General features: G+C 48.4%; 1 protein-coding gene across 1 annotated transcript in view; it reads right to left on the reverse strand.

Moving 5' to 3' along the window:
- Positions 1-17,763: 17,763 nt before the first annotated feature.
- The window catches only part of LOC132836702 (RNA-binding protein Nova-1-like), a 226,212-nt gene continuing 217,848 nt past the window's right edge, over positions 17,764-26,127 (reverse strand). Inside the window, exon 4 of the mRNA XM_060856107.1 lies at positions 17,764-19,003. Coding sequence (XP_060712090.1) covers positions 17,894-19,003 — 1,110 coding nt within the window. The 3' untranslated portion in view covers positions 17,764-17,893. The remainder of the gene's footprint in view (positions 19,004-26,127) is intronic.

Here is a 26,127-nt window from a genome sequence, read left to right on the forward strand (position 1 = left end):
ATCATAAAATGGACTTCAACAAAGTCAGAAATCAAAACTGTGCATTTCAGAATATTGTAGACCATTTTCTCTGACTGCCACCAAAATCAAAGCACGCCCACTATATCAAACACGCCCTGAAATCGACAGAAGACAGTATTTTGGTATAGTCACATTATATTCAATACTGTTTGACTGGCACTTTGACCTTTCTTGCTCTTCTTAATAATTGCTTTCCTTGAAAATTTTTTGACAGCTATATTAATTCTACCGACTAAATGATCCATTTTCAAAACTGACATGGTGGCATTTACCTGGCCTGACCCACTACTGAGCATGCTCATGGAGGGCACACTTCAGTCACATGGTTGGCATCAATGGACAATTTATAGGCCGCATATTAAAGTGATCCAGGAGGCAAGGAGTGAACAACGGCTTGAGGTACCTATCTCTTCAATTGTCTCATCAACATTAAATGAAGGTGTACAATGCACAAGCAACTGCCCTCAGCTGGAATATTAAAATATGCAGCTTTGGCTGCCATATTATATGAAAAATGTGAACGCATTGGAGAGAATGGAGATGCAATTCACAAGAATTGTTCCAGTGATGAAGTACTTCAGTTACCCTTTGGATTAACTACCTCAAATTTAGTCAGTGATCAAGGAGAGAGGGTGTGACTACAAGCGAGGCGGATAGAGCGGAGGTAATACTGAGGGAACCTCAGTCCTTGAGCTCATCCAACACGGTTGGAGATTCTTGCTCCATGTGTTGACGAGAGTGGGGGTTCGAGGGAAGATGCACAAACTGATGATAGCAATGTGTATACAGGGAGCTATTCAAGACTGGGGAGAAAGGAGAACTGTAGTTGGTGGAGTTCCGAAATGGAGACTAGTGGAGTTCTACAGGAGTCACAACTATTCATATCATACTTTAATGATCAGGGGCAAAGGAACTGAGGGCATGGTTTTTAAGTTTGTCAATGACAAAAAGTTAGTAGGAGGGATAGGTAGTGTTGAGGATGGGGAGAGGCTGCAGAAGGACTTGGACTGGTGAGAAGAGTGGGCAAAGAAGGGACAAATGGAATACAATGTGGGGAAGTGGCTTACTGGTTAACACTGCTGCCTCCCAGCACCAGGGACTCAGGTTCGATTCCAATCTCAGGTGACTATATGGAGTTTGCACGTTCCCCTCCAGGTACTCTGGTTTCTTCCCACAGTCCAAAGATGTGCAGGTTAGGGTGGATTGGCAATGCCCATAGTGTTCAGGGATGTGTAGATTAGGTGCATTAGTCAGGCGAAATGTAGGGGAGGGGAATAGGTCTGGGTGGGATACTCTCCGGAGTGTTGGTGTGGATTTGTTGGGCTGAATGGTCGTGATTGGGCCACATTGTAGTGAGTCTATGAGTGGAGGTGTAGACTATTCTCTAAATGGGGAAAGGCTTTGGAAAGCTGAAGCACAAGGGGACTTGGGAGTCCAAGTTAAGGATTCTCTTTAAGGTTAACGTGCAGGATCAGTTGGCAGTTAGGAAGGCAGGGTTAGCATTTAGTTTGAGAGGGCTGGAATACAAGAGCAGAGATGTACTGCTGAGACTGTATAAGGCTCTGGTCAGACTGCATTCGGAATGTTGTGAGCATTTTGGATCCCCGTAACTAAGGGCTCACCTCACAGAGAGTCCAGAGAAGGTTTATAAAAATAATCCTGGGTATGGAGTGCTTGTCAAATGAGGAGCAGTTGAGGAGTCTAAGTCTGTATTTGACGGACTGTGAAAGGATGATGGGGGAGCTCAGTGGATAGAGTGGACATGGAGAAGATGCCTCCACTAGTAGGAGAGACAGCAGCACATCCTCAGAGTGAAGGGACGATCTTTTAGAAGGGAGTCGAGGAATTTCTTAAGCCAGAGGGTGGTGAATCTGGAGAACTCATTGCCACAGAGGGCTGTGGATGCGAAGTTACTGACTGAATTTAGGACAGAGATGGATAGGTTCTTGATGAGTAAGGGGGTCAAAGTTTGCAGGGAGAAGGCAGGAGGATGGGGCTTTGAAACATAAGACGCCATGATAAAATGGCGGAACAGACTCGATGGGCCAAATAGTCTAATTCTACTCCTGTAACCTGTGATCTTACGAGGTTATATTGAAGAAGTTGAGACTGTTCTCCTTGGAGAGAATAATGGCAAGAGCATATTTGAAAGAGGTTTCCAAAATCATGAGTGGGCTGGATAGAGTAGTTAGAGAGAATCTATTTCTGCTCCTAAAATGAAGAAGAACCCGAGGGCACAGATGTAAAGGGATTTGCAAAAAGAGTGAATATGAGGCAGGAAGACAAGAGCTGTCACTGCGAGGAGTTCAGCTATGGAATGCATTTCCTGTGGAGGCAGGATCCACTGAAACATTCAAGAGGGTACTGGGTGGTTTTTTTGGATAGAAACAGATTGCAAGCACATGGGGGAAGAAACAGGAGATAGACAGAGGTTAATGATGCGTATTCAAAGAGCCAGTGCAGACGAGATGGGCTGAATAAGGTAAAACCAATGACTGTAGATGCTGGAAACCAGATTCTGGACCAGTGGTGCTGGAAGAGCACAGCAGTTCAGGCAGCATCCAACGAGCAGCAAAATTGACGTTTCATTCCTGATGAAGGGCTTTTGCCCGAAACGTCGATTTCGCTGCTCGTTGGATGCTGCCTGAACTGTTGTGCTCTTCCAGCACCACTGATCCAGAAAGATGGGCTGAGTAGCCTCCTTCTGCACAGTAACATGTCTGTGAATGTGAACAGGCCTGACCTACTTGGTACTGTTCCAATTCCATCATGGAACCACCCTCCAACACACGTCTAACAGAGTTCCTCCCCTCCTTTCTCGGTGTGCCAGATCGGGCCAAGGTGCCTACAGCCTCAGGATGAATACAATATTTATGAAAGGTCATTCCCTCATTTTATTTATTGTAAACCAGGCTGGAAACTGGGATCAATTACAGTAAGCACAAGGAAAGAAATGGGAATGGAGAGGAGAAAGCTGTAATTCTCTGTATTGTAATACCGAGACCCAAAGGTGAAAGGCTCGAAACTCAATACCCAGACAACTTCATGATCCCATGTTGAGGTGTAGATGTAGGGTGAGACAATTGGCCTGTGAATCTTTAGGTTATGGAGGTGGAGAGACCAGGCAGCTCTGGTTCCTTACCCCAATTTAGTGCCCCGTGTTGGGATGTTTGGATGGACAGGATCGGGATTGGCCATGGTGCCTTCCTCAGTCAAATCCTTGGTCAGAGCATTGAGTATAGGAGATGGGACATCTTGTTGCAGCTGTACAAGACATTGGTAAGGTCATTTTTAGAGTACAGCATACAGTTCTGACCACCCTACTATAGAAAGGATGTTATTAAACCAGGAAGAGTGCACAAAAGATTTACTGGGATGCTACCTGGACTGGAAGGTTTGCGTTAGAAGGAGAGGTTGGATAGGCTGGGACATTTTCCCTGGAGTGTAGGAGACTGAGAAGTGACCTTATGGAGGTCAATAAAATAATGAGAGGCATAAATAAGGTAAATAGCCAACAGCTTTTTCCAATGGTAGGGGAGTCTAAAACTAGAGTGCAGAGGTTTAAGATGAGAGGGGAGTGATACAAAAGAGTCCAGAGGGGCAATTTTTTCACACAGAGCATGGCATGTGTCTGGAACAGGCTGTCAGACCTAGTGGTGGAGGAGAGTACAATTTTGTTATTTAAGAAACATTTGGAACAGGTAAATGGACAAGATAGGTATGGAGAGATATGGACCAAATGCAGTCAAATGGGACTAGACTAATTGTGAAAGCTGGGCAACATGGCCACGCTGGGCCGAAGGGCCTGTCTCCATGCTGTAAATCTTTATGGCTCTAAATAAGCAGCACAACACTTCCGGTCTGGATTGAGCTGAGCTTTAGGTGGGAGCCTGGGGGAGTCAGAGTGATGAGGGAGAATACAAATTGAAAGAATGAATGTGGTAAGGCTTAAAAAACAATTTCTGATGATGCCTCAATGGACAGTCAAACTGCTTCCAGCCTGGATATTTGATGCATCCTTCCTCTATACTGTGCTGGAGGGGGTAAGTGAAATCCACAGGGTAACTGGCACAGGCCAATCCTCAGTTCAGGGGAAGGACAACTGGGACGGTGACTGACAGGCTTGGAAATTCTGCTGTAGATGTGCATTCAGTCACAGCATTGTTGACATCAGGTTGTCCAATGCTGAGTCCCTGAGATTAATGCTCAGTTGGAACAAGGCCTCTAATTCTCCAATATGTTTACACTGTTCTTCCATCTTTGTAGGAAAAGGGAATATGACAAGAATCCCCTGCAGCATAGAAACAGGTCATTTGGCCAAACTCTTCTCCCCTATTGTCTATGCTCCAAATGAGCCCTCCTCCCAAACTTTCAGTATCTAACCATGTCAATACACTATAATACTTCTGTCTCTCTTGTGTGTTAAGCTCATTTCTTTTAAAATGCAGGCATACTCTTTACTACAGCTGCTGCCTGTGGGAGTCAGACCCACATTCTCACCAACAAGGTAGGGCTGATGGGTCAGAATATTTGTCCCAGAGTTGAAATGTCTAACAGTAGGGGGGCATGCATTTGAAGCTGGGGGAGGGAGGGGGTTTATAGGAGATGTGAGGGGTAGGTTTTCTCCACAGAGAGTTTGGAACGTGCTGCCAATATCATAGGGGCATTTAAGGGGGTTTAAGATAAGCACATGCATCTGCAAGGAATGGAGGGATATGGACCGAGGGCAGGCAGAAGGGATTAGTTTAATTTCATATTCGGCACAACATGGTGGGCTGAAGGCCTATTTCTGTATCGTACAGTTCTACATTCTAAGATAATCCTCTTGAATGCCAACTGGATTTGTTGGCAATTATCTATTTGTTTGTCCCTAGTTTTGCCCTTCCCACATGTGGAACTAGAAGGGGCTTGTCTTATGAGGAAAGGTTGGGCCTATTCTCACTGCGGTTCAGAAGATTGAGAGATGGTTTTGTTAAAATATTCTTATTTAAGTTTGGGTTTGACAGGCTGAGAGAATGCTTCCCTTATTGGGGGAAGCTAAAGGGAAACGATTCAGATAGATGACACATAGATGACGAGGAATTTTGTCTCTCAAAGGGATATTATTGAATTCTTTTTCCGAGTGGCATATTCCTGTTCCTATTACTTATTGTAATCGCAGACTTGGGATAGTCATCAAATGCAATCTCTGGTGCCCCTCCAATCAAATTTTTTCCCTCAAATATGGAATTATCTATCAGCCATGGTATGTTTTTCCTTCACCACTGACAGTATCAGCTGACTGCCCTGTTAACTGCAGGCTACATTTCTGGTTCAGCACCAAGGACAGCTCCATAGGAAAGACGGAGACAAGAGGGCTTTGAAGTGATACTGGAAAAGAATTACCCATGCTGGAAATCAGAAACAAAACTAGAAATTGCTGGAAAAGCTCCGCAAGTCTGGGCAGCATCTGCGGAGAGAAACCAGAGTTAGCATTTCGGGTCGAGTGACCCCTTCCTCAGAACCGTTTCTGAGGAAGGGTCAATTGACCCGAAACGCCAACTCTTAAGATTTCCCGATACAGATGTTGAAAATGTGTTGCTGGAAAAGCGCAGCAGGTCAGGCAGCATCCAAGGAGAAGGAGAATCGACGTTTCGGGCATGAGCCCTTCTTCAGGAATTCCTGAAGAAGGGCTCATGCCCGAAACGTCGATTCTCCTGCTCCTTGGATGTTGCCTGACCTGCTGCGCTTTTCCAGCAACACATTTTCAGCTCTGATCTCCAACATCTGCAGTCCTCACCGTACAGACGTTGCCAGGCCTGAGTTTTTCCAGCAATTTCTGATTTTATTTCCGTGTTTTCAATTGGGTCTAGTTGCCACCGAAGCATCCCAGGGGATCACATACAGCTCATGCAGTCACCAGGCCTGCAATCTCACCATTAGAGGCACCTGGACTACATCTTGTGTCAAAGAATTGGAACAATTAAAATGATTTATAGTTTTAAACCAATTTACTGTCATTAAATCTTGGAACTGTGATATTCGCATGGCCCAATTTATCTGCTGCGCATCCCATCCCACTTTGCTTCCCTCGGGCTCACTGCCCTGTGTCATTGCTGTTAACCAAAGTACCAAGTGGGACAGTCACAAAGACAGCAAGTGTCAGTGAGGTGCAAGTGCGGTGGTAGGAGATCCACCATTTTGAAGCCAGTAGTTACAGGGAGAGCTGCTGCTTAAATATTTGGTGGAGTGGGGTGGTTAGTTAGAACAAGGAGAGACGGAAAAGATAGGAAATTATTCAGGTGTAAAGATAATGTTCGCCTGGAGCAGTGCACAGCGTTTTGTTTTGGTGTCGTGAATAGCTTGCCGCTCCAACAATTGTCAATTTTCAACACAATGGAAAGCTCAAAAACAGGAAGGAATTCAGCTCCTGGTTTTCCCAAGTCTTGGTGTGATGGATCGACTGGGAGAGGCACTTAGGAAACCTGGGCTGGGAGTAGAGTTGAAAATGTGTTGCTGGAAAAGCGCAGCAGGTCAGGCAGCATCCAAGGAACAGGAAACTCCACGTTTTGGGTATAAGCCCTTCCTGATGAAGGGCTTATGCCCGAAACGTTGAATTTCCTGTTCCTTGGATGCTGCCTGACCTGCTGCGCTTTTCCAGCAACACATTTTCAGCTGTGATCTCCAGCATCTGCAGTCCTCACTTTCTCCTGGGAGTAGAGTTGCCTGTTAGGGAGGTTACACGTAAAGGACAGGAATGTTTGGACAGGCTTCATTATCCTGAACCCTTCTCTCTGTTGTCTCCTCAGGTAACATGCCATACATAGATTCAGAACTAGGGCCACTATCAAATCCCACCCAGAACCAAATTCAGACTCTGGGAGCTGATGATGCTAGGGGTTCGTATCCATGCATGGGAGGGAGCTCATCTCAGTCAGAAGCCGACAATCATCCTTAGCAACACTGGGCTGACAACCAACAAGAGAACTGTGCCCAAACAAAGTAACTCCTGGTCCAGAGGTGGTCATTGTCCAACCTCAGAATCAGCCAGATTAGGTTTAGGCCTCAAACTGTGCTATTGAATGCAGTCTGGGCTCTGAAATACTCGACTAACAATTGATGGTGGGGGGGGGTGGAGGACCGCATGCGATGGTGAGACCGAATAGCCCAAATTATCAGAAGATAAGGTGTGCTCTTCAGCCGGGATTGCAGCCCACCCAGAAGACACCATGAGCAAGGCTAAAGGCTACCCGTCTCTCGTGGGCAGTCAAAGTCTGTCATGTATGAGCTTTGAAACAGACACACTGGCATTTCCTTGACCTTTTTTTTAAAAAAAGCTACTTAAAATTCCCAGTGAAGAGCCACTGGTTAGGTCAAAGAATGATCTGTTAATGAGATTAATACACCAAGCGGGTCTTTGTCGATTCATTACATACCTATAAATAACCTTAAAGTAAAATTTAGGCCATCCAGGGAGAAGCCAGGAAGGACCTTGTCGCCCAAGGAATGCTGGAAATGTGGATTCTCACCCCCAAAAAGCGACTGAAGCTGGGGAAAATGTCAAAACAGAGTACGATAGTTTTTTTTTAATGCACAAAGAGATTAAGAGAATATAAGGGGCAGATCAATTAAGAGCTCATTGAATGGTTTCCCAGACTCAAGGGGCTGAATGGCCTCTTCCTGTTCCTACACGAGCCTAAGTTACTTCTGCCAACTCAGAGATTTGTGTGGGGGGGTGGGGTTTGTGTTTACCAGATGGCAGGTTGGAATCCCATCTGATCACTGAATGGCACTGCCATCTTAGGAGTAGGGGTGGAGGTGGAGAAGCAGAAACGCGTAGGTGACTCCAGCCCTCAAATCTTCTCCTGACTGAAGGACTGAAGGACGCGGAGGTTGCAGTTGGACAAGAACACACAGTGCAGCCTAGTGTTATTAGGAAACAGAATGTAGCCATTGATTGGGATTATGGGAACTCTTGGCCGAATTCCCAACTTTGGGAATTGGTGGGACAGAGCAGGCGGTCCTTCCATGTTCAGTGAATGAACCGTACTCTCGCCCCTCTTTGTTCAGCAGATCTAGCGACCGCATCAAACTAACCAGGGCTTTGGGAAGCAAGGGTCAGTAGCCTTACCACCCCACGGTCGGTCAATGGTAAATGGGAACCAATTTATGCCAAACCACGTCAATGCTAGAAGGACGTCATCCATGCAGGCTTTGACCAACCAGTTACTGCTGCAATGAGGGAATGTCGTGCACCCCAGTGCAGTCGTACATAACCGAATCAGTCAGCCCAGGGATTAGCCCTCGGCAATGAAGCACTGAGCAAGCTCAGAAAAAAGGCCATGTTTACCTGATCCGGGGAGGGGGGTGAGGAGTGCAGCACATTTATTTTATTCTCTTAGGGGAGCTGGGCTTTGCTGGCAAGGTTAGCACTTATCCCCTATCCTTAGACGCTCAAAGGGAAGTTCAAGGCCAACCACATTGCTATGGGTCTGGACTCACAAGAACGTCACAGTGCAAGGATGGCAAATTTCCTTCCCTAAAAGACATTTATTAACTAGATGGACTTTTTAAAAAATAACAATCTTGTCACCAGTAGACTCCTTTTTATCATTTTTATTGAAATCTAAGTCTACCCTCTGCCATGGTTGGAACTATCTCCTCAGTGTATTAGCCCGGCCTTTCCAGATTACTAGCCCAGTAACAATAACATGACATGACTGCTTGCCCACACAAGGACTGAGAGAATATATATGATTGGGAATGTGTGGTGGAGGAATACGTATTTGCTGGACTCTAGGCCAGTGAGGAAAGTTCAGTGAGCGAGGCCTCTCTGACCCACCAGAGAGATGACCAGCAGTTAGCAGCACTGACAGAAATTTTTGTCGAACTGACTTGGACAATTAATCGACATCACATTACCACAGGGTAGACTTTCTCTTTATAAAACAGACAGTGCCACACACCTTCCTATTGCTTGGATAGCCATATAATATATTTAAAAGTCTCACATTCTGTGTGCACTTCCGAGGAATGTTGCATTAGTTCGCTGCAACACTTAGTTGGTAACGCCCCTGTCGCTGCCAGACAGGGCATGTGCCCACTCGCTGCAAACAATACCACGAGAGATCTGCTGGCTATGTAAATAATTGTTCACTGTCCTTAGCCTGTTCCCCTCTCCATCAGTCACCAAGGCAAGGCTTAATCACCGGTGGGCCCTTCTTTTCAATGGCGTCAAGGCTAAAAGAGGTGCTAAGTTCGCCCACCATAATGGAAGAGAGACTCCTGCCTGGAGCCATTCTGTTGTGCCCTTTGATGGGGATGATTTCGAGGGGTGGGGTGAGGAGGATAGCATTTGATCAGCCATTTCCCTCACCATGTTGACCCTGGCTTTCCTTCCATACCTCACCCAAGATGCCACCCTGCAGAGATATGTCCAGGGATGTGCAGGCTAGGTGGATCAGCCATGGGAAGTAGATGGTTACAGGGATAAGGTAGTGGGGTAAGTCTAGTGGGATGCTCTGCAGTGGGTTGGTTTGGACTCAATGGGCCAAATGGCCTGCTTCCACACTATAGGGATTCTATGATTGGTAGTAGTAGATTTGCCCTCAAAGCCCCCAAGTGGACACCCTTACCTCTCTCACTGACCAACACATGCACTGGGTGGCACATAGATGGGGAATGGCCAATTTACTCCTAGCCCTAGTCCTAGGATGCTTGATTGCAGCCTCTTCTCCTGTTAGACCCAGGCTGGGATCACTTCACTGGTGAGGAATGTCAAGGCTCAGAGGCATATTGCATCGTGGGATGGTAGGATTTCTTCTTTCTAGGCTAACCCAAATCCTATCTCAGCACCCACTGGCCTCATTTGGGAATTCTATTAGAAGACATGGTCATTTAGCTCTGTGCCTCCCATACTTATGTTTCCAAGCCTATAGTCAACACTGGTAATTATTTGGCACTGACAAGCCCCAAACACATTCGCCACTGGAAGTGACATCACTTACCAGCTTAGCCAGGGTGGCACACTTGGGCAAAGGCTCTGTCAACGTGGTTCTCTTGGCTAGGCTCAGTCACTCAATACTGTCTGGAGGCCCAAAGACATCTCACACACACACACACAACACACACACAGACACACACACACAGACACACAGACACACACACACAGACACACACACACACAACACACACACAGACACACATACACACATACACAGACACACACACACACACACACACACACACACACACACACACACACACACACACACACACACACACACACACACAACTAAGGAAGCACAAACAAAAACACTCCCTTTCTCGGAGATGGCAAGTATCAGAAAACCACATGTGCTATTTGTGGGTTTACTGTTTGCCAAAGCAATTCTCAAAAGTTTTTTGCAACCAAAAGCCCTCAGTTTTACACGCAATCGTGTAACCTTTTTCACTTTTAATCTTTTAAAAGAAGAGGAAAATTCAAAGAGGCTGTGGTCACCAGATGGGGGTACAAGGCCAAGATCAGGGCCCTAAACAGCTAAGGCCTAAATTCAGGCTCTTCCTCTACACTGAAGCTCACCTCAGAGATCAATCTCAATGAATCTGCCCCATGCACATAAATGATCTTCGTTGACCCAATACTTGACAAGACCTTGCCTCATGCCAACCAATACAGACTTAGACAAAGCTGGTCTTCTCTCGCCAACAAAATGGTGGTCTGGTATGGGCCTCAGGCCTGATACAGCCAGATAATATTCAAATCACACCGGAGAATTAAGACCCACAGGAATTGTGGGGTCAACTGACCCAGGGAGCCACTAGACTTTCAGGTAAAGGGAAAGTTACTGTCTGTGACGCAGTGGAAATTTAAGAGAAAATCCAGACAGTCAAAAGTAGGGTTCTCAACCTTCCAGGATAGGCCTGACATTTCTGACTGTGAAAGGCCATCTCCAAAGAAAAGAAAACTTGCAAGATGAGAGGGCGATAATCCCATCATGTGTTTACGACAACTCTCTTTCCAAACTTTGTTTACGTCTTATGTGGTCAACCTAACTTATTCTTCTGTTGGAGGTCAGGGTAGGCCAAACCTTCAAAATATGTCCAACCAGAGTCAGCAACCTCGATGGAAAGGGTCCAAGGGCACAATGACAGGTCCGTGACCCTTATCCATCAGAACTCGGAGCATCCAGAACCTGGTGTGTCTGAAAAGTTCTCGAGAGAGTGAGTCTGTGGCACTTCTTTTTGTGGGTTTTTATTTTGTATCCTACCTCTCTCAAGCAATGCTGCCTCTGCCATATCCCTTCAGGAAATGTTTACAGACTTCCATTACCCAAATGGAGCAATGGAAATTCCCGGTTCTTCCTGGAAAAGCCACATACAGGCTTGTAAATTAACTCTGGGATATGGCACAATACCTGCACTCCAAGGCACACTTGGTTACAATGGTAACAAAAGGCCATGGAATAAGCCCTTATAACCGTGGCAACACCGAACAATTATCCCACTTTTCAAGCAGGGAGGTGACCCACATCTTCCAGCTCTCACTCACCTCAACCCCTGCCCTGAATGTCCAGATCTCCCTCACACTGCTCAAGGGCTCAATGCCCGCGGTGTGCCTTCACAACATGGACAAGAGTCAACGCCGAGGGGTTCTCCCTCAGAAGTGTTCTTCAGTCTGGAGGGGAGTCACGGATAGAGGGATGAGGCGGTATTGTCACTGAAGGAGTTGAACTTGACGCATGACTGGACCAGCACAGAAAGAAAGTGTTGAACAAGAGGGTTGCGATCTCCCTTGACATCACAGCTTGCATCTTCCTGACTGAGGGTAGTTTCACAGGATGGCCCCTGACACTGGGGCAGAGGAAAGGACAGGGTCTTGCGAGCCAAGGCAATTTGGCACACATTTGCAAATTTGGCACAATTTCAAAACCGAGCTCAATAGATTTTGGCCAGGCAGGACCAGGGCATCAAAGAGTTGCGACACAGATTAGCTGTGAGCTAATTGAATGATAGAAGGGGCTCAATGGCCTACTCCTGGTCTAATAGCAGGTGTCATAGGATTCCTTTACACAGTGACTGGAAGACTCTCAGAGTGGAGCCCTTTGATCTTAGGGATTCCTCAAGATCACAAAGGCACCAGGTTTTAAAGCAATTGTGCTCAATGCTTCTCTTTAGGTTTGATACTGCAGCTCTTTGTTTCAGCTTGTTCAACGAAGGTGGAGGACGAGAGAGAGTACTGGTCTAGGGCTGGCAGGTGGGCGGAAGGTGGAGAGGGGTTATCAGAGGCAAAAAGGTTCAACCTCAATGGAACGCCTCAGCCGAAGACCTGATGGGGTTGCGACACTAGCGGCGCCTGACCGAAAGGGGCAGAAAGTTATGCACACAATGCGACTGGGTAGCAGGGTCCAGAAAGCCCCCAGTATACTGTTAACATGGGAACGCCAATTGGCAGCCTCAATGTTGACCTGGAAGTATCCAAATCACCAAAGGGAGAGGGTGTGAGAGCTCAGACTGAGGAGGAGGTAGCGGAGGACAGGGTCTAGAAGAGGATGAAGTCAAAACAAGGTATCTTCTTGCCTCCCTCTGGATCCCCACCTGTGGAAGCAACAATTCCCAATTACATCGAAGTCCACAGTCTAAGAATAAAGAGATAAGGGATAGGCGATTCAGGACTGAGATGAGGAAGAAATCTTTCACTCAGGGTTGTAAACCTGTGGAATTCTCTCCCACAGGAAGCCGTTGGGGCCAGTTTGTTTAGGTATATAGACTGGACATGGCCCTTGCCGTTGAAGGGATTAAGAGACATGGCGAGAAAGCACGGGTGGGACATCGAGATTGCATGATCAGCTACGGTCACGTTGAATGGTGGTGCAGGCTCGAAGGACCGAATGGCCTACTCCTGCAACTATTTTCTACGTCTCTCTCTCTCTCTCTCTCTCACTGCTGCACCCCTCTTGAGGTTGCAGTACTTCATCAAGTCCCAAGCCTTTGCTCCACCTTCCCAACAGGCTTTCATATGATATGCAGACAAAAAAAAATAGAGAAATACACTCAAGATGTTCTGCTTTGAAGATCTATAATTAACTACCCCTGCCAGGATGATGTCAGTCTCGGGATAAGATATAGGTCACAGCTTGTGGCAAAGTAGAGCAATGTTGAAGGTACTGTCCTAGTGAATGAGATGGAGGGGATCACATCAGACTGAACCAGGTAACAGGGAGAAAGGTAAAGGCAGGCTAGACACAAACACTAACTCCCCCGCACCCACCCCCACCCAACAGACACCTGCAAGTCTCATGGCTCAGTCCCAGGAGACCAACTCAAATGGTTGAATTGATATTATGCGGGAAGAAATCAAGGAATGCTAGATGCGAAAGAGTCTTCTCCAAGGGAATTGTGCATTGAGGAAGGTCAATGCCATACGTTAATCTGGAGACCTCAGGAAGGAGAGCACAAGAAAACGAGACCACCAAAGTCTACTCTGCCATTCAATACAGGTAACAGCCAAATGGGGGCTTGAAGTCCACTTTCTCATCCACTCCCCATTCCCTTGATTCCCAAACATCTTTCCCCACCCCAGCCCTGAACATATTTAATGACAGAGCTTCCCCAACTATCCAGGGTAGAGAATTCCAAAGGTCCACAGGACTGATTGAAGAGTTGCCTCCTCAGCTCAGTCCTAAACAGTCAGCTCCTATCCCGAGACTGTACTCCCATGTTCCAGATCCCCCAACACTCTCAAAACACACCCTTCAATGTCTACCCTGTCAAACCCCTGCAGAATCCAGGACCATATCTGGCTGTCAGCTAATGGACTCTCAGGCTTGGGTAACTAGGTCAGAATTCACACAATACCAAGTTATAGTCCAAAAGGTTTATTTGAATTCACTCCACCTGATGAAGGGGCAGCGCTCCGAAAGCTTGTGATTTCAAACAAACCTGTCGGACTATAACCCGGTGTTGTGTGGCTTCTGACTTTGTCCACTCCAGTCCAACACTGGCACCTCCACAACTTGGCTTAGTACGGCTTCCTCTGTCAGCTTATGGACTCACAGACTCTAGTTCTTTCCCATGATGCCTCAGTGTGCCAGGTACAAATCTATATCCTGTCTGTAGATTGTTTGATTTAATGGTCAGGGGGATGATGTCTCCTGGTGTGGTGAGAATCAAATGTGATCTGGGTGCTCCCCATAGTTCAAGAATGTCTCTACACCCCATAGAGTGTGTCAATAGAAGAATCCAGGCATAATCACACAAGGGGGATTCAGTCAAACAACTAGGAAACATTTTTCTTGCTTTGGTGGCTGTTGGAATGATTGAAGTATAGATTACATCAAACTGTTCAAATAGCATGTGGTTTGAGTAAGGCAACAGAGTATTATGACAGTCGTATATGAAGAGTCAGTGTTATAACAGAAAGTGTTATAGCTGAGAGTCTTAAACAGAGGTGTGGGGTGCCACAATGGCTCAGTGGTTAGCACTGCTGCCTCACAGCACCAGGAACATGGAATCGATTCCACCCTTGGGCAACTGTCAGTGTGCAGTTTGTACATTCTCCCTGTGTCTGAGTGGATGTGCTCTGGTTTCCTTCCACAGTCCAAAGATGCGCAGGTTAGGGTGAATTGGCTGTGCTATACCCACACTGTGCAGGCTAAGTGGATTAGCCATGGGGAAATGCAAGTTTATGAGAGCAGGATGCTCTTCAGAGGGTTATTGATGGGCTGAATGGCCTGCTCCATACTGGAGGGATTCTACTTGATGGTTTCACAAAAAGGGTTACTGTGTCAAAGGGAGTGTAATAACAGAGAGTGCCATACTGAGGATCAGTGTAACAGAGAGAGTGTTACAACTGAGGATCTTATAGTGAGGGTGCAGTGTGTTGCGATTGTAAATTTATTCTTGGTTAGTGCAGCACGTTTGATGTTGGAAATGTTAAGTCTCGACTTGTTGACGCCAAGGAGACTGAAGTGCGAATGGGTTCAAAAGACAATTGGATAAATGCCTGATGATTAAAAAAAGAATTGAGAGAACCAATAGGAAATTGAGTCAGTCATGATTTAGATAGGCCGGATTTGTTTACCCCTTGCAGAAGGAATGTTCTCACTGTGTTTGTGGAGCAGATTGACACGGATCTATTATCCAAATTCCACCTCCATTCACAAAGGCCTGAGTGGGAGGACAGACCAGATCACAAAGCCAACCTCCTCCTACCCACTTCCCAACTCACCCTAGCAACATGACCTCCTAGTTCTTTCAGTTCGGAGGAGGGGGTCACTGGACCCAAAGCTTTCACTCCGATTTCTCTCCACAGACGTTGCCAGGCCTGCTGAGTTTTTACAACAATTTCTGCGCCTGCTTCTTTCACCCTTGTGCGTTTATCTATCTTTCCCTCTGAGACTATGTTACCACTCCCTGTGGCAGCCAGTCCCACACTCTTACTGGTCTCTGGCCAAAGACATTCTCCCTGAATTATCACCTGAATATATCAGCTACTATCTTACAGTGACGCCTCCCCCAAGTTTGCAGTTTTGAGGAAAAATAAGGGTCTAAACAGGATCGTTCTTTCAAAGAATCAGAGCGAAGATGGGTGCTAGTGGCCTCCTTTCGCACTGTCAACTCTAGATTTGAGATCCTAACACGTTGCCCACCAAATTCTTCCACAATTTTAAAAGGCTGTGATCAGGTCACATGCCAACCAACTCTTTTCCAGAGAAAAGACCTCCAGCCTAGTCAATTTTGCTGATAGCTTTTAACTCTCAGTTTCGTGAAAATCCATTGAGGGTCTGCAACTGAGAGCCCAGAAACTCTCCCGGAAGAGGTTAAGCACCCATTTCCCAAAGCTCTTTTTCTTCCCCTACAAATTCCGGGAAGCAGGGAATAAAACAAGTGGCGTTTTACTCAAAACTTTGAATTCGATAAGTAGTCCTGGCATTTTGACATTGCCATGAGATTGGGATGAACAGCGAAACGGCCAACTCCTCCAGGATTGCCCTGGAGTTCTCCCCTGAACCTTGCTCTGAGCGAAACTCAGGAATAACCATCTCTTTAGGGACATTGTGAGTTTTGCTTCTCTCATCTTGTTAACTCATTTAACTCACAAACAATAAAAATGTCAGGGATGGGGGGGCAATTGAGGACATTTGACAGGGCATATGGGTTGAAAGGCTTGTTCTCCTGTCCAATAGGGATTAAAAGGCAAAGCGACATCATGATGGATGTGCCAACCTAACAATAGCAGGAGCAATGTGGTGTTGGGCCACTGGAGAGGGCAGGACCCATGATAGAACACCCAGGAATACATCCCTAACTGGAGACGCCAAGTTTACAGGTAATTGGAAAGCTTGTGGGCAGAGGAGGAATGGGGAAGGAAGAGAGAAAGGGGATGGGGGTAGGGGAATGGGGGTGTGTGGATGGAGATATGGGGTGAGCTGGAACAGAGAGGGGATGTGGTGATGGAGAAAGAAAGGGGGTAGTATGGGAACGGGGAAAGAAGACAGGCAGACAGGAAGAGAGGAGGGTGCGATGGTGGTGGTGGTGGTGGGGGGGAGTCGGGGGGGGGCAGGTCAGGGAGACTGTGGAAGGGGGGGCAGTCAGGACAGAGGAGGGTTGGACAGAGGGAGGGTAGGTGAGGAGGGTGATGGGGAGAGATGGGGAGAAAGGAGGAGGGTTGGATGGGAAGAGGGTTGGATGAGGAGACAGGAGGGATTGAGGGCGATGGGGAGAGAGGAAGAGAGGATGGGGTGAAAGGAGGGCGGGCAGGGAGACGGGGTGACAGGGAAAGAGCAGGGCAGCTTTCAGGGAGCGAGGAGGGTTAAAACTGGGAGAGGGCAAGAGAGCAGGGTTGGACAGGGAGAGGGGAGGAGGGTGATGGGGAGAGGGGAGGGGATCTCGGGGAGAGAGGAGAGTGGGATAGTTTGGAGACAGGTGTAAAAAAAAAGAGAAGAGTTGAGGGGTGGGGGGAGGGGAAGAGGTCATTTCAAGGTCAGCCAGCATACCATCCCGCAATGGCCTCAGAGAGTACGTGACTGTCTGTCTGAGGCTAGCAGCTGGGTCAAGTCCAAAAGGACTACAATGGGGACTGGAGGATTGGGGAAGAGAGAAAGAGATGGGGTGGGGGAGAAAGTGATGGGGTGGGGGAGAAGAGAAGGAGATGGGGGAGAAAGAGATGGAGTGGGGGAGAAGAGGAGATGGGGGTGGGGAGAGAGAGAGAAAGAGATGGCGGGGTAAGGGAAAGGAGAAAGAGATGGGGGTAGGGGAAGAGAGAAAGAGATGGGGGGTGGGGGAGTAAGAAATAGGGGGGAAGAGAGAAAGAGATGGGATGGAGGAAAAGAGAGAGATGGGGAAGAGAGAAAGAGATGGGGCGAGTGGGGGGAGAGAGAAGGAGATGGGGGATTGTGGGGGAGAGAGAAGGAGATGGGGGATTGTGGGGGAGAGAGAAGGAGATGGGGGATTGTGGGGGAGAGAGAAGGAGATGGGGGATTGTGGGGGAGAGAGAAGGAGATGGGGGATTGTGGGGGAGAGAGAAGGAGATGGGGGATTGTGGGGAGAGAGAAGGAGATGGGGGATTGTGGGGAGAGAGAAGGAGATGGGGGATTGTGGGGGAGAGAGAAGGAGATGGGGGAAAACAAAATGGGGGAGAAAAGGTTGAGAACAGAAGTGGCTTCCATGGAAACAAGTGGTAAACATTATTTACATATACACAGATCTCTGACATTGTCATATAATATATTAATACAAGACGTTTTAATTAGAATCAAGTACTTATATAAGCCCCTTTCAGTTCTTAGAAAAGAAAAACGGAAACCTGTCTTTCTGTTTCGGCACCTCGTTTGGTTTGTTGTTGTTGTTGTTGACGTTGTTGGTGGTGGCGGTTGGCGGTTGTTGTTGTAAACTAACCGACCTTCTGGAGGTTGGCGGCTCGGACCCCTTGCTCGTAGGTGATCCTCTGGCTGATTAAATACTGCGCGGCCTGGGTGGCGGCCGCGGTACCGGTGATGGTCACCTTGCGGTTCCTGGTGCCGGGGATAAACTCGCCCTTTTTGGAGATCTGAATGCGGGCGCCAGTCAACTCCTGGTACTCGACCAGCGTCTTCCCGCCTTTGCCCAAGATGGCGCCCACCAGGTTCTCGGGCACCGCGATCTCCACCACGTCCTTGGAGGCGTCGCCCAGCTTCTCGGCGGCCAAGATGGAGCCGGCCGCCAGCGGGGACGCCGCCGCCGCCGCTGCCGCGCCGAAGTAGCCGTTGGTGGCGGCTGCCAGGGAGCCCAGCGAGAAGGTACCCACCGCATTGCCGGGGTTGCCGCCTCCTCCGCCGCCTCCTCCTCCACCTCCCGCCGCCGAGGCCTCGTTGGCGTAGGAGGCCAGCAGGTTGGCAGCGGCGGCGGCGGCCGGGTTGGCGCTGGCCGCCACCGCCGCCAGGACCCCGGTGGCGGTGGCCGGGTTGAGGCCCAGGCCCAGCGAGTTGGTGTTGTAGCCGTAGCTCGCCAGCGTGTTCAGGGCCGAGCTGATGGCCAGCAGGTCGTTGCCGGTGAAGCCCGAAAGGCCTCCGCCTCCTCCGCCGCCGCCTCCGCCGCCGCCGCCTCCTCCTCCTCCCGCGAAGCCCGCCACCCCCGCCAGGTTGGCGTGGCCCAGCAGGCCCGCCGCTGAGGCCGCCGCTGCTGCCGCCGCCGCCGCCGCCGCTGGCAGCACCTCGGCGGAGTTGGCGTACGGCGAGCCGGTGGGGTTGGAGTTCGCCACCGGGCCCGAGATGTTGGCGTAGCTGATGTTGAGGCAGCTGCCGCTCTGCGGGTCCTCCTGGATCTTCTGCACGATCAGCTCGACTGCCTTGCGGTTCTGCTCGGCCTCGCCGCTCACCGTCACCACCCGCTCCTGCAGGTTGATGCCCTCGGGTTTCTGCGAGAGCTGCACCCAGGCCCCGGACTGCTCCATCACCGCCTTCACCGTCGCGCCACCTTTGCCGATGATTAGGCCCGCCGTGCTGTTGGGCACGATCAGCTTCGCCTGCAACACACAGCAAGGGCTCCAGTTAGAAATTCCCATGTGACTCCTTCCCCTTCCCCACCATCACCAGGATCCCACAGGCCTCATCATTCCTATGGGACTCCTTCCCTTTCCCCACCATCACCAGGATCCCACAGGCCTCAGCGTTCCCATGGGACTCCTTCCCTTTCCCCACTATCACCAGGATCCCACAGGCCTCATCATTCCTATGGGACTCCTTCCCTTTCCCCACCATCACCAGGATCCCACAGGCCTCAGCGTTCCCATGGGACTCCTTCCCCTTTTCCCCATCACCAGGATTCCACAGGTCCCAGCATTCCCTTCCATTCCCTCAAAAGATGTACATTGAGGAAACAACTCACCCATGCCGACTAGATATCCTAAATTAATCGAGTCCCATTTGCCAGCACCCGGCCCATATCCCTCCAAACCCTTCCTAATCATGTACCCATCCAGGTGCCTTTTAAATGTTGTGATTGTACCAGCCTCCACCACTTCCTCATTCCATACACGTACCACCCTCTGCATGAAAATGTTGCTCTGAGGTCCCTTTTAAATCTTTCCTCTCTTACCGTAAGCCTTTGCCCTCTCGTTCTGGACTCCCCAATCCCAGAGAAAAGATCTGTTTACCTTATCCATGCCCCTTGTAATTGTATAAACCTCCTGGCAGCTTCCCTGCATGGCTGTTGCCTCCTTGGCAGACCTCTACTGTGAGATCTAAGTATGACTATGAGGATTCTCAGTGCGCCTTTCCCAAGTGACTTCTTCCCTTACACTTTTCTTAGCAGATTTGGACCATCAAGCCCAAGTGTGCCCAGGAGGGAGGGGGAGGGAGGGGGCAGCTCACCCATGTGACTCCTTCTGTCCCTCGGCAGAGGCCTGGGTATGACCAGGAGAAGCCTCTGGCCAAATTTCCCATGTAACTACTTCCCTCCCCCTCACAGACCTCCAGGTGTGACCAAAGATAGCTTTCTCACGTGACTTCTTCCCTCACCTTCCCCTCAGCAGACCTGGACGGTGAGACCCAAGTCTGCTCATGATGAGTCTCAGGCCAGCTTTCCTATGTGACTCCTTCCCTCCCCCCTCCCACCAAGGGCACTTTAAGGTGTGGTTGTGAGGATCTTAAAGGCGGCTATCCCATGTGACTCCTTCCCAAAGCCCAGGTGTGGTCATGATGCCTCAGAGCAGTATTCCCCACGTGACTCCTTTCCCCTCAGTAATGAGGACCCCCCCAGCCCCAAATTTTTCCTTTCCTTGGCAGTCCACCTGGCGTGACCATGCAGATCCTTGGGACATCTTTCCCACGTGACTCCTTCCCTTCCTTTAGCACATTTTCAGGCACAGCCACGAGGCCTCTGGGTAGCACTTAACGTTTGGGGGCTGCTAACCCTTCAGGATTGGACCATCTCTGAAAAATTGAAATTGCAACCCCAGGAAACTGAACTGAGATCACCTCTAGTACAAGCGCATCAAATACATGGGGAACTGACACCACCTACACATGGTCCTCTGAGCAACACTCCACCCCGACTTGGAAATATATTGCCATTCCTTCACTGTCACTGGGTCAAAATCCTGGCGCTTCCCCCTCAATGTCACTGTGGGTCAATCTACATTAAATGGATAGCAGTGGTCCAAGAATGGCAGCTTGGGACGAGCAATAAACACTGACCCAGCCTCTGATGTACAGGGGCAGCTGTGTGTAATACGACAGGATGCACAGCAGTAACTCACCCAGAGTCCCTCAACACCTTCCAACCACAACAAGGGCAGCAGAACATCACCTTATGCGTTCCCCTCCTGTACTCACCACCCTGACTTGAAAAATGTATCGCCATTTCTTCAGTGTCGCGGGGTTAAAATCCTGCAATTAGAGATGGCAGCACTATGCTATGAGGAGAGACTGATTCAACTGGTCCTGTATTCACGAGAATTTAGAAGGATGAAATAGGAATCTGACTGAAATGTACAAAATTCGAACAGGACTGGACAATTGGATAGAGGAAGTATATTTTCCCTGATTGGGGACTCCCTTCTAACCTCCCATCCTCCAGTGAAAAAGGAGTCCTAGCCTATCTTAATTTCTCAGAACATGCCCTACTCCTTGCATGAATCATAATGGGTTTGTAATACAGGTACAGCAAGTTATCATGAATATTCAAAGAATGGTCTCACATAAGTGGGAGGGGGGCAATTGAATTCATAGTAGGGAGGTTGTACTTCAGTTATAGTGGGCACTAGTAAGACCACATCTGAAGCACTGGCCACCTTTTTCATGAAAGGATACAATACATGGGAAGCAAGTCAAGAACAGTTTACTAGGCTAAAACCTAGAAAGGACAGATTGTCTTATGAGCAAAGTTGAAGGGGCTGAATGTTAGAAGAGGAAGAGGCAATTTGATTACAACGTGTAAAATCCAGAGGGTAGATGTGGAAGTTTTCCTTTTGGAGGACCTGGAATTACAGGTTGTTGTTTAAAAGTCAGGGCTCCCCCAGTTAAAACAAAGAGAAGTAGACCTTTTTTTCCTCTCACAGAGAAATGGGAACTCTTCCTCAAAAGGTATCGTAGTTTCCCTAGTATGGAAGCAGGCCATTTGGCCCATCAAGTCCACACTGACCCTCCAAAGAGGATCTTATCTAGTCTCATCCCCACCTCTGTATTTCCCATGGCTAACCAACCTAACCTGTACAATTTAGCATGGTCAATCCACCTCACCTGCACATCTTTGGACTATAGGAGGAAACCGGAGCACACTCACGCAGACACAGAGAGAAGGTGCAAACTCCACACAGACAGGGGCAAGGTGGCTAGGTTCTTGATCAGCAATGGAGTGAAAGGTTATAATCAGGTCAGCCATGATCTTATTATTGAAAGGCAGAGCGAGTTGGAGATGTTCAGTGGCCTACTCCTGCCTCACGTGATCATCTTGGAGCCTCCCCTTGACTATGTTGCACAGTGGGTACAGCTTCTACCCTGGAGTCTAAAGTCTGTGGGTTTTAGCCCCATTCCAGAGTATTGGCAGGCCAGAATTTTCCCTGGAGTACTGAGGAAGTGCTGCACTGCCAAAGGTGCTGTCTTTTCAATCAGGTGTAAAAACTAAATCTGCTTCTGCCCTCTACCCGGTGCACCCAACAGTTCCACATACATCACCATTTTACAGTCAAGTGGAGGAATTATCCCCAGTGATCTCATCAATACTTCGCTCAGAGCAACGTCCCTAAGAAAACCTGGTTGATCTGAGTCTTTATCACATTGCTGTTTGTTTGCTCTGCACAAATTTGCAGCTACATTCTTGACATTATAACAGTGACTGGACTTCAAACGCTAATTCATTGACAGCAAATCGCTTTGGACCCCCTTGTGGTTGTGAAAGAATCGTAGAATCCCTTGTGTGTGTGTGTGTGTGTGTGTGTGTGTGTGTGTGTGTGTGTGTGTGTGTGTGTGTGTGTAGAGGGGGGTGAGTCCATGTTGAGACTCCCAAGCATGTCCCACTCCCCCCCACCCCCCGTGTGCGCGTAGATTTCCTCCGGGTGCTCCGGTTTCCTCCCACAATCCAAAAAAATGTGCAGGTTAGGGTGGATTGGCCGTGCTAAATTGCCCGTTGTGTTAGCTGAAGGGGTAAATGTAGGGGAATGGTTGGGTTGCGCTTCGGCGGGTCGGTGTGGACTTGTTGGGCCGAAGGGCCTGTTTCCACACTAAGTAATCTAATCTAATTTAACTACATATTGCCCATAGCTAACCCACCTAGTCTGCACATCCTGGTCACTAGAGGACAATTCAGTATGGCCAATGCACCCGAACCTACACATCTTTGGATAAATGCAAGTCTCTGGGTGTAGGTTTGCTCGCTGAGCTGGAAGGTTCATTTTCAGACGTTTCGTCACCATACTAGGGAACATCATCAGTAAGCCTCTGATGAAGCCATGAATGCAAGTCTTTTTTTCTCTAGTCAAAGCTACATATACACGTAGAGTTGGGGGTTTGGGGGGTGCTGGATTGGTGTTTAGCGTTGAGGGTCGGAATTGAAGACCCTACTGACAGTACCATGAGGAGATTCATGGACAACCCAGACTTTTCAGTGCCTTGGATCTGACTGACCACCGACCCTTACCCTCCTACAAAGTAACTACTTTGAAAAAAAAAAGCCACTTTCAACCGAGCAGGGATTCCCATCGTAGGGAGGACACTGGGTGAAAGGGTGCACTGAGTTGACGGCACAGAGGTACCCATTGAGCTGCCCTCATCTCCCTTCCCTCCCACATCTGCCAGGCATCACAGTATTTGTGCTTACGGTGAGAAGTGTCCCATTCTAACTCCCCCTCAAAAACCCAAGTGGGGCCACTTTGAAATTCAACAGAGAGTGATTCTAGTCTGAGAATCCTAGCGGCTGTTTACCTTTCCTGAGGTTTGGAACGCTCTAATTTCCAGGACAGTGAGATAATGAGGTGTCAGTGATAAGAGTTTTGTAACTGCCGAGGACAAGGGAGACACTGGAGCTTACCCTGAGAGCTCGGAGATGATGGGGAAGCTCATTGTGGAAAAAGTTGCTGCCTCTAGGGGGAGTAGGCGACATTCTGAATGAGCAAGGGCAGAGAGAGTTTCAGATCCTGAATTCCTCACTCAGGCTCAGGGATAAACACCACCAGCCAGTTAACAGTGTGTAAGATATCCAGGTGATCAGGAAATGTTGGAGGGTTATTGAACACAACGGTGGGAAGCAATGTCAGGAAGGTTTAGTTTAGGGTTATGCTCGGCATGGACTGGTGCACTGAAGGGTCTGTTTATAAGACATAGGAGCAAGTGTAGAATTTTCGACACATCAAGTTTATTTTGCCATTTAATGAGATCATTGCTGATTTCTTAATCCTCGACTTTTCTCCAAAATCCTTGATTCCTTTACTGATTAAAAATCTACCTCAGCATTGAACCTATTGAACTATGCAGCCTCGTTAGCCCCTCGATTGTAAAAAGTTCCACAGATGCACCACCCTCAACAGAAGAACTTCCTCCTCATCTCTGTCTTAAAGGGCAACTCCTTACTCTGGTCATAGACTCTGCCAGGAGTGGAAACAACCTCTCCTCAACTACCTGGGGCAGCACGGTGGCTCAGTGGTTCGCATAGCTGCCTCACAGCGCCAGAGACCTGGGTTCAATTCCTGCCTCAGGCAACTGTCTGTCTGGTGATTGCACATTCTCCCCGTGTCTGTGTGGGTTTTCCTCTGGGTGCTCCGGTTTCCTCCCACAGTCCAAAAATGTGCGGGTCAGGTGAATTGGCCACGCTAGATTGCCCACAGTGTTAGGTAAAGGGGTAAATGTAGGGGAATGGGTCTGAGTGGGTTACTCTTCGGAGGGTCGGTAGGACTTGTTGGGCCGAAGGGCCTGTTTCCACACTGTAGGGAATCTAATCTAAAACCCTCTAAGCATCTTATGTTGCCCCACAGCATATTACAGCTTGTGAAATTTTTTTTTTGAAGTTTAATTGTCAAAAATGCATCAGTAAATGGCCACGCATCAAGTTCCCAGAACCAGCAATTGGCTAGATATTGTTTTAGTGATGTTGGTTGAGGGACATATATCAGTTAAATATCACCCTATAGTTCTTCAATGTATCATGGAATCCCTACAGTGTGGAAGAAGGCCATTCTGCCCATCGAGTCCACACCAATCTTCCAAAGAGCATCCCATCCCATCCCTGTAACCCTGCATTCCCATGGCTAACCTCCCTAGCCTGCACAACCCCGGACACAATGGGCAATTTCCTGTGGCTGAACCTGCACATCTTTGGACTCTGAGAGGAAACTGGAGCACCCGGAGGAAACCCACGCAGACACGGGGAGAGTGTGCAAACTCTACACAGTCACGAAGTTAAAAATCGCACAACACCAGGTTATAGTCCAACAGGTTTATATGGAAGCACTATAACCTGGTATTGTGTGATTTGTAACTTTGTACACCCCGGTCCAACACTAATGTCTCCAAATCATGACTACACAATCACCTGAGAGTAGACTTTAACCCAGTCTCTGGTGCCATGAGGCAGCAGAGCTAACCACTGAGCCACCCACTTCGTTACAATTTCCCTGCAGATTTGCTCCTTGATCTTTCTCATGCTTATTAAATACACCAGTGGTGTGATTATACCCATTCTGCTTCTCCTATATCAGCGGTGGCACAGTTGGCAGCATTGCTCTGTATTCCAAGTCTCTGGGTTCAAGATTCATTGCAGTGCTTGAAAACAGCAAACCAGGCTGGCACAAGCAATGCAGTCCTGCGGCAGTGCTGCACTGGCAGAGGTGTCATTTTCACATCAGATGATAAACCTAGACCCTGCCTGCTCCGATGGAGGTAAACAATCTCATTGGCAATATTCTGAAGAACAGCAAGGGGGTTTACCCTGGCACTCGGCCAACACCTATTCCTCAATTGACATCCCGAAAGCAGATTATCTGCTTGTTATGACATTGCTGTTTGTGGGAGCTTGGTGTGGGTTTATTGACTGGAGTCTTTCCCACATTGCGACAGCGACTACACTGAGAAACATACGTCATTGGTTGCAAAGTACATTGGATGACCAGTGGTCTTGAGAGATGCTATATAAACACAAATCTTTTTTTAACTCTAATCAAAGATGGAGAAAGGGTCTGTTTATGCGCTGCACAATAGTGGGCGGCACGGTGGCACAGTGGTTAGCACTGCTGCCTCACAGCGCCTGAGACCCGGGTTCAATTCCCGACTCAGGCGACTGACTGTGTGGAGTTTGCACGTTCTCCCCGTGACTGCGTGGGTTTCCTCCGGGTGCTCCGGTTTCCTCCCACAGTCCAAAGATGTGTGGGTCAGGTGAATTGGCCATGCTAAATTGCCCGTAGTGTTAGGTAAGGGGTAATTGTAGGGGTATGGGTGGGTTTCGCTTCGGCGGGTCAGTGTGGACTTGTTGGGCCGAAGGGCCTGTTTCCACACTGTAAGTCTAATCTAATCTAAAAAACAACTCTGTGGCTTTAAAGGGATTCTACCTCTGTCCCCTCAGAGAGTCCCCTCAAACAGTACAATGTCTTTTCGTCAGTACTGCCAATTCACCTCCCTTTTGAAGGGTTACATTCTCGCATTGTCCTCATCATATTTTGGC

The sequence above is a fragment of the Hemiscyllium ocellatum genome, chromosome 47 (assembly GCF_020745735.1).
Source record: "Hemiscyllium ocellatum isolate sHemOce1 chromosome 47, sHemOce1.pat.X.cur, whole genome shotgun sequence".
NCBI lineage: Eukaryota > Metazoa > Chordata > Chondrichthyes > Orectolobiformes > Hemiscylliidae > Hemiscyllium > Hemiscyllium ocellatum.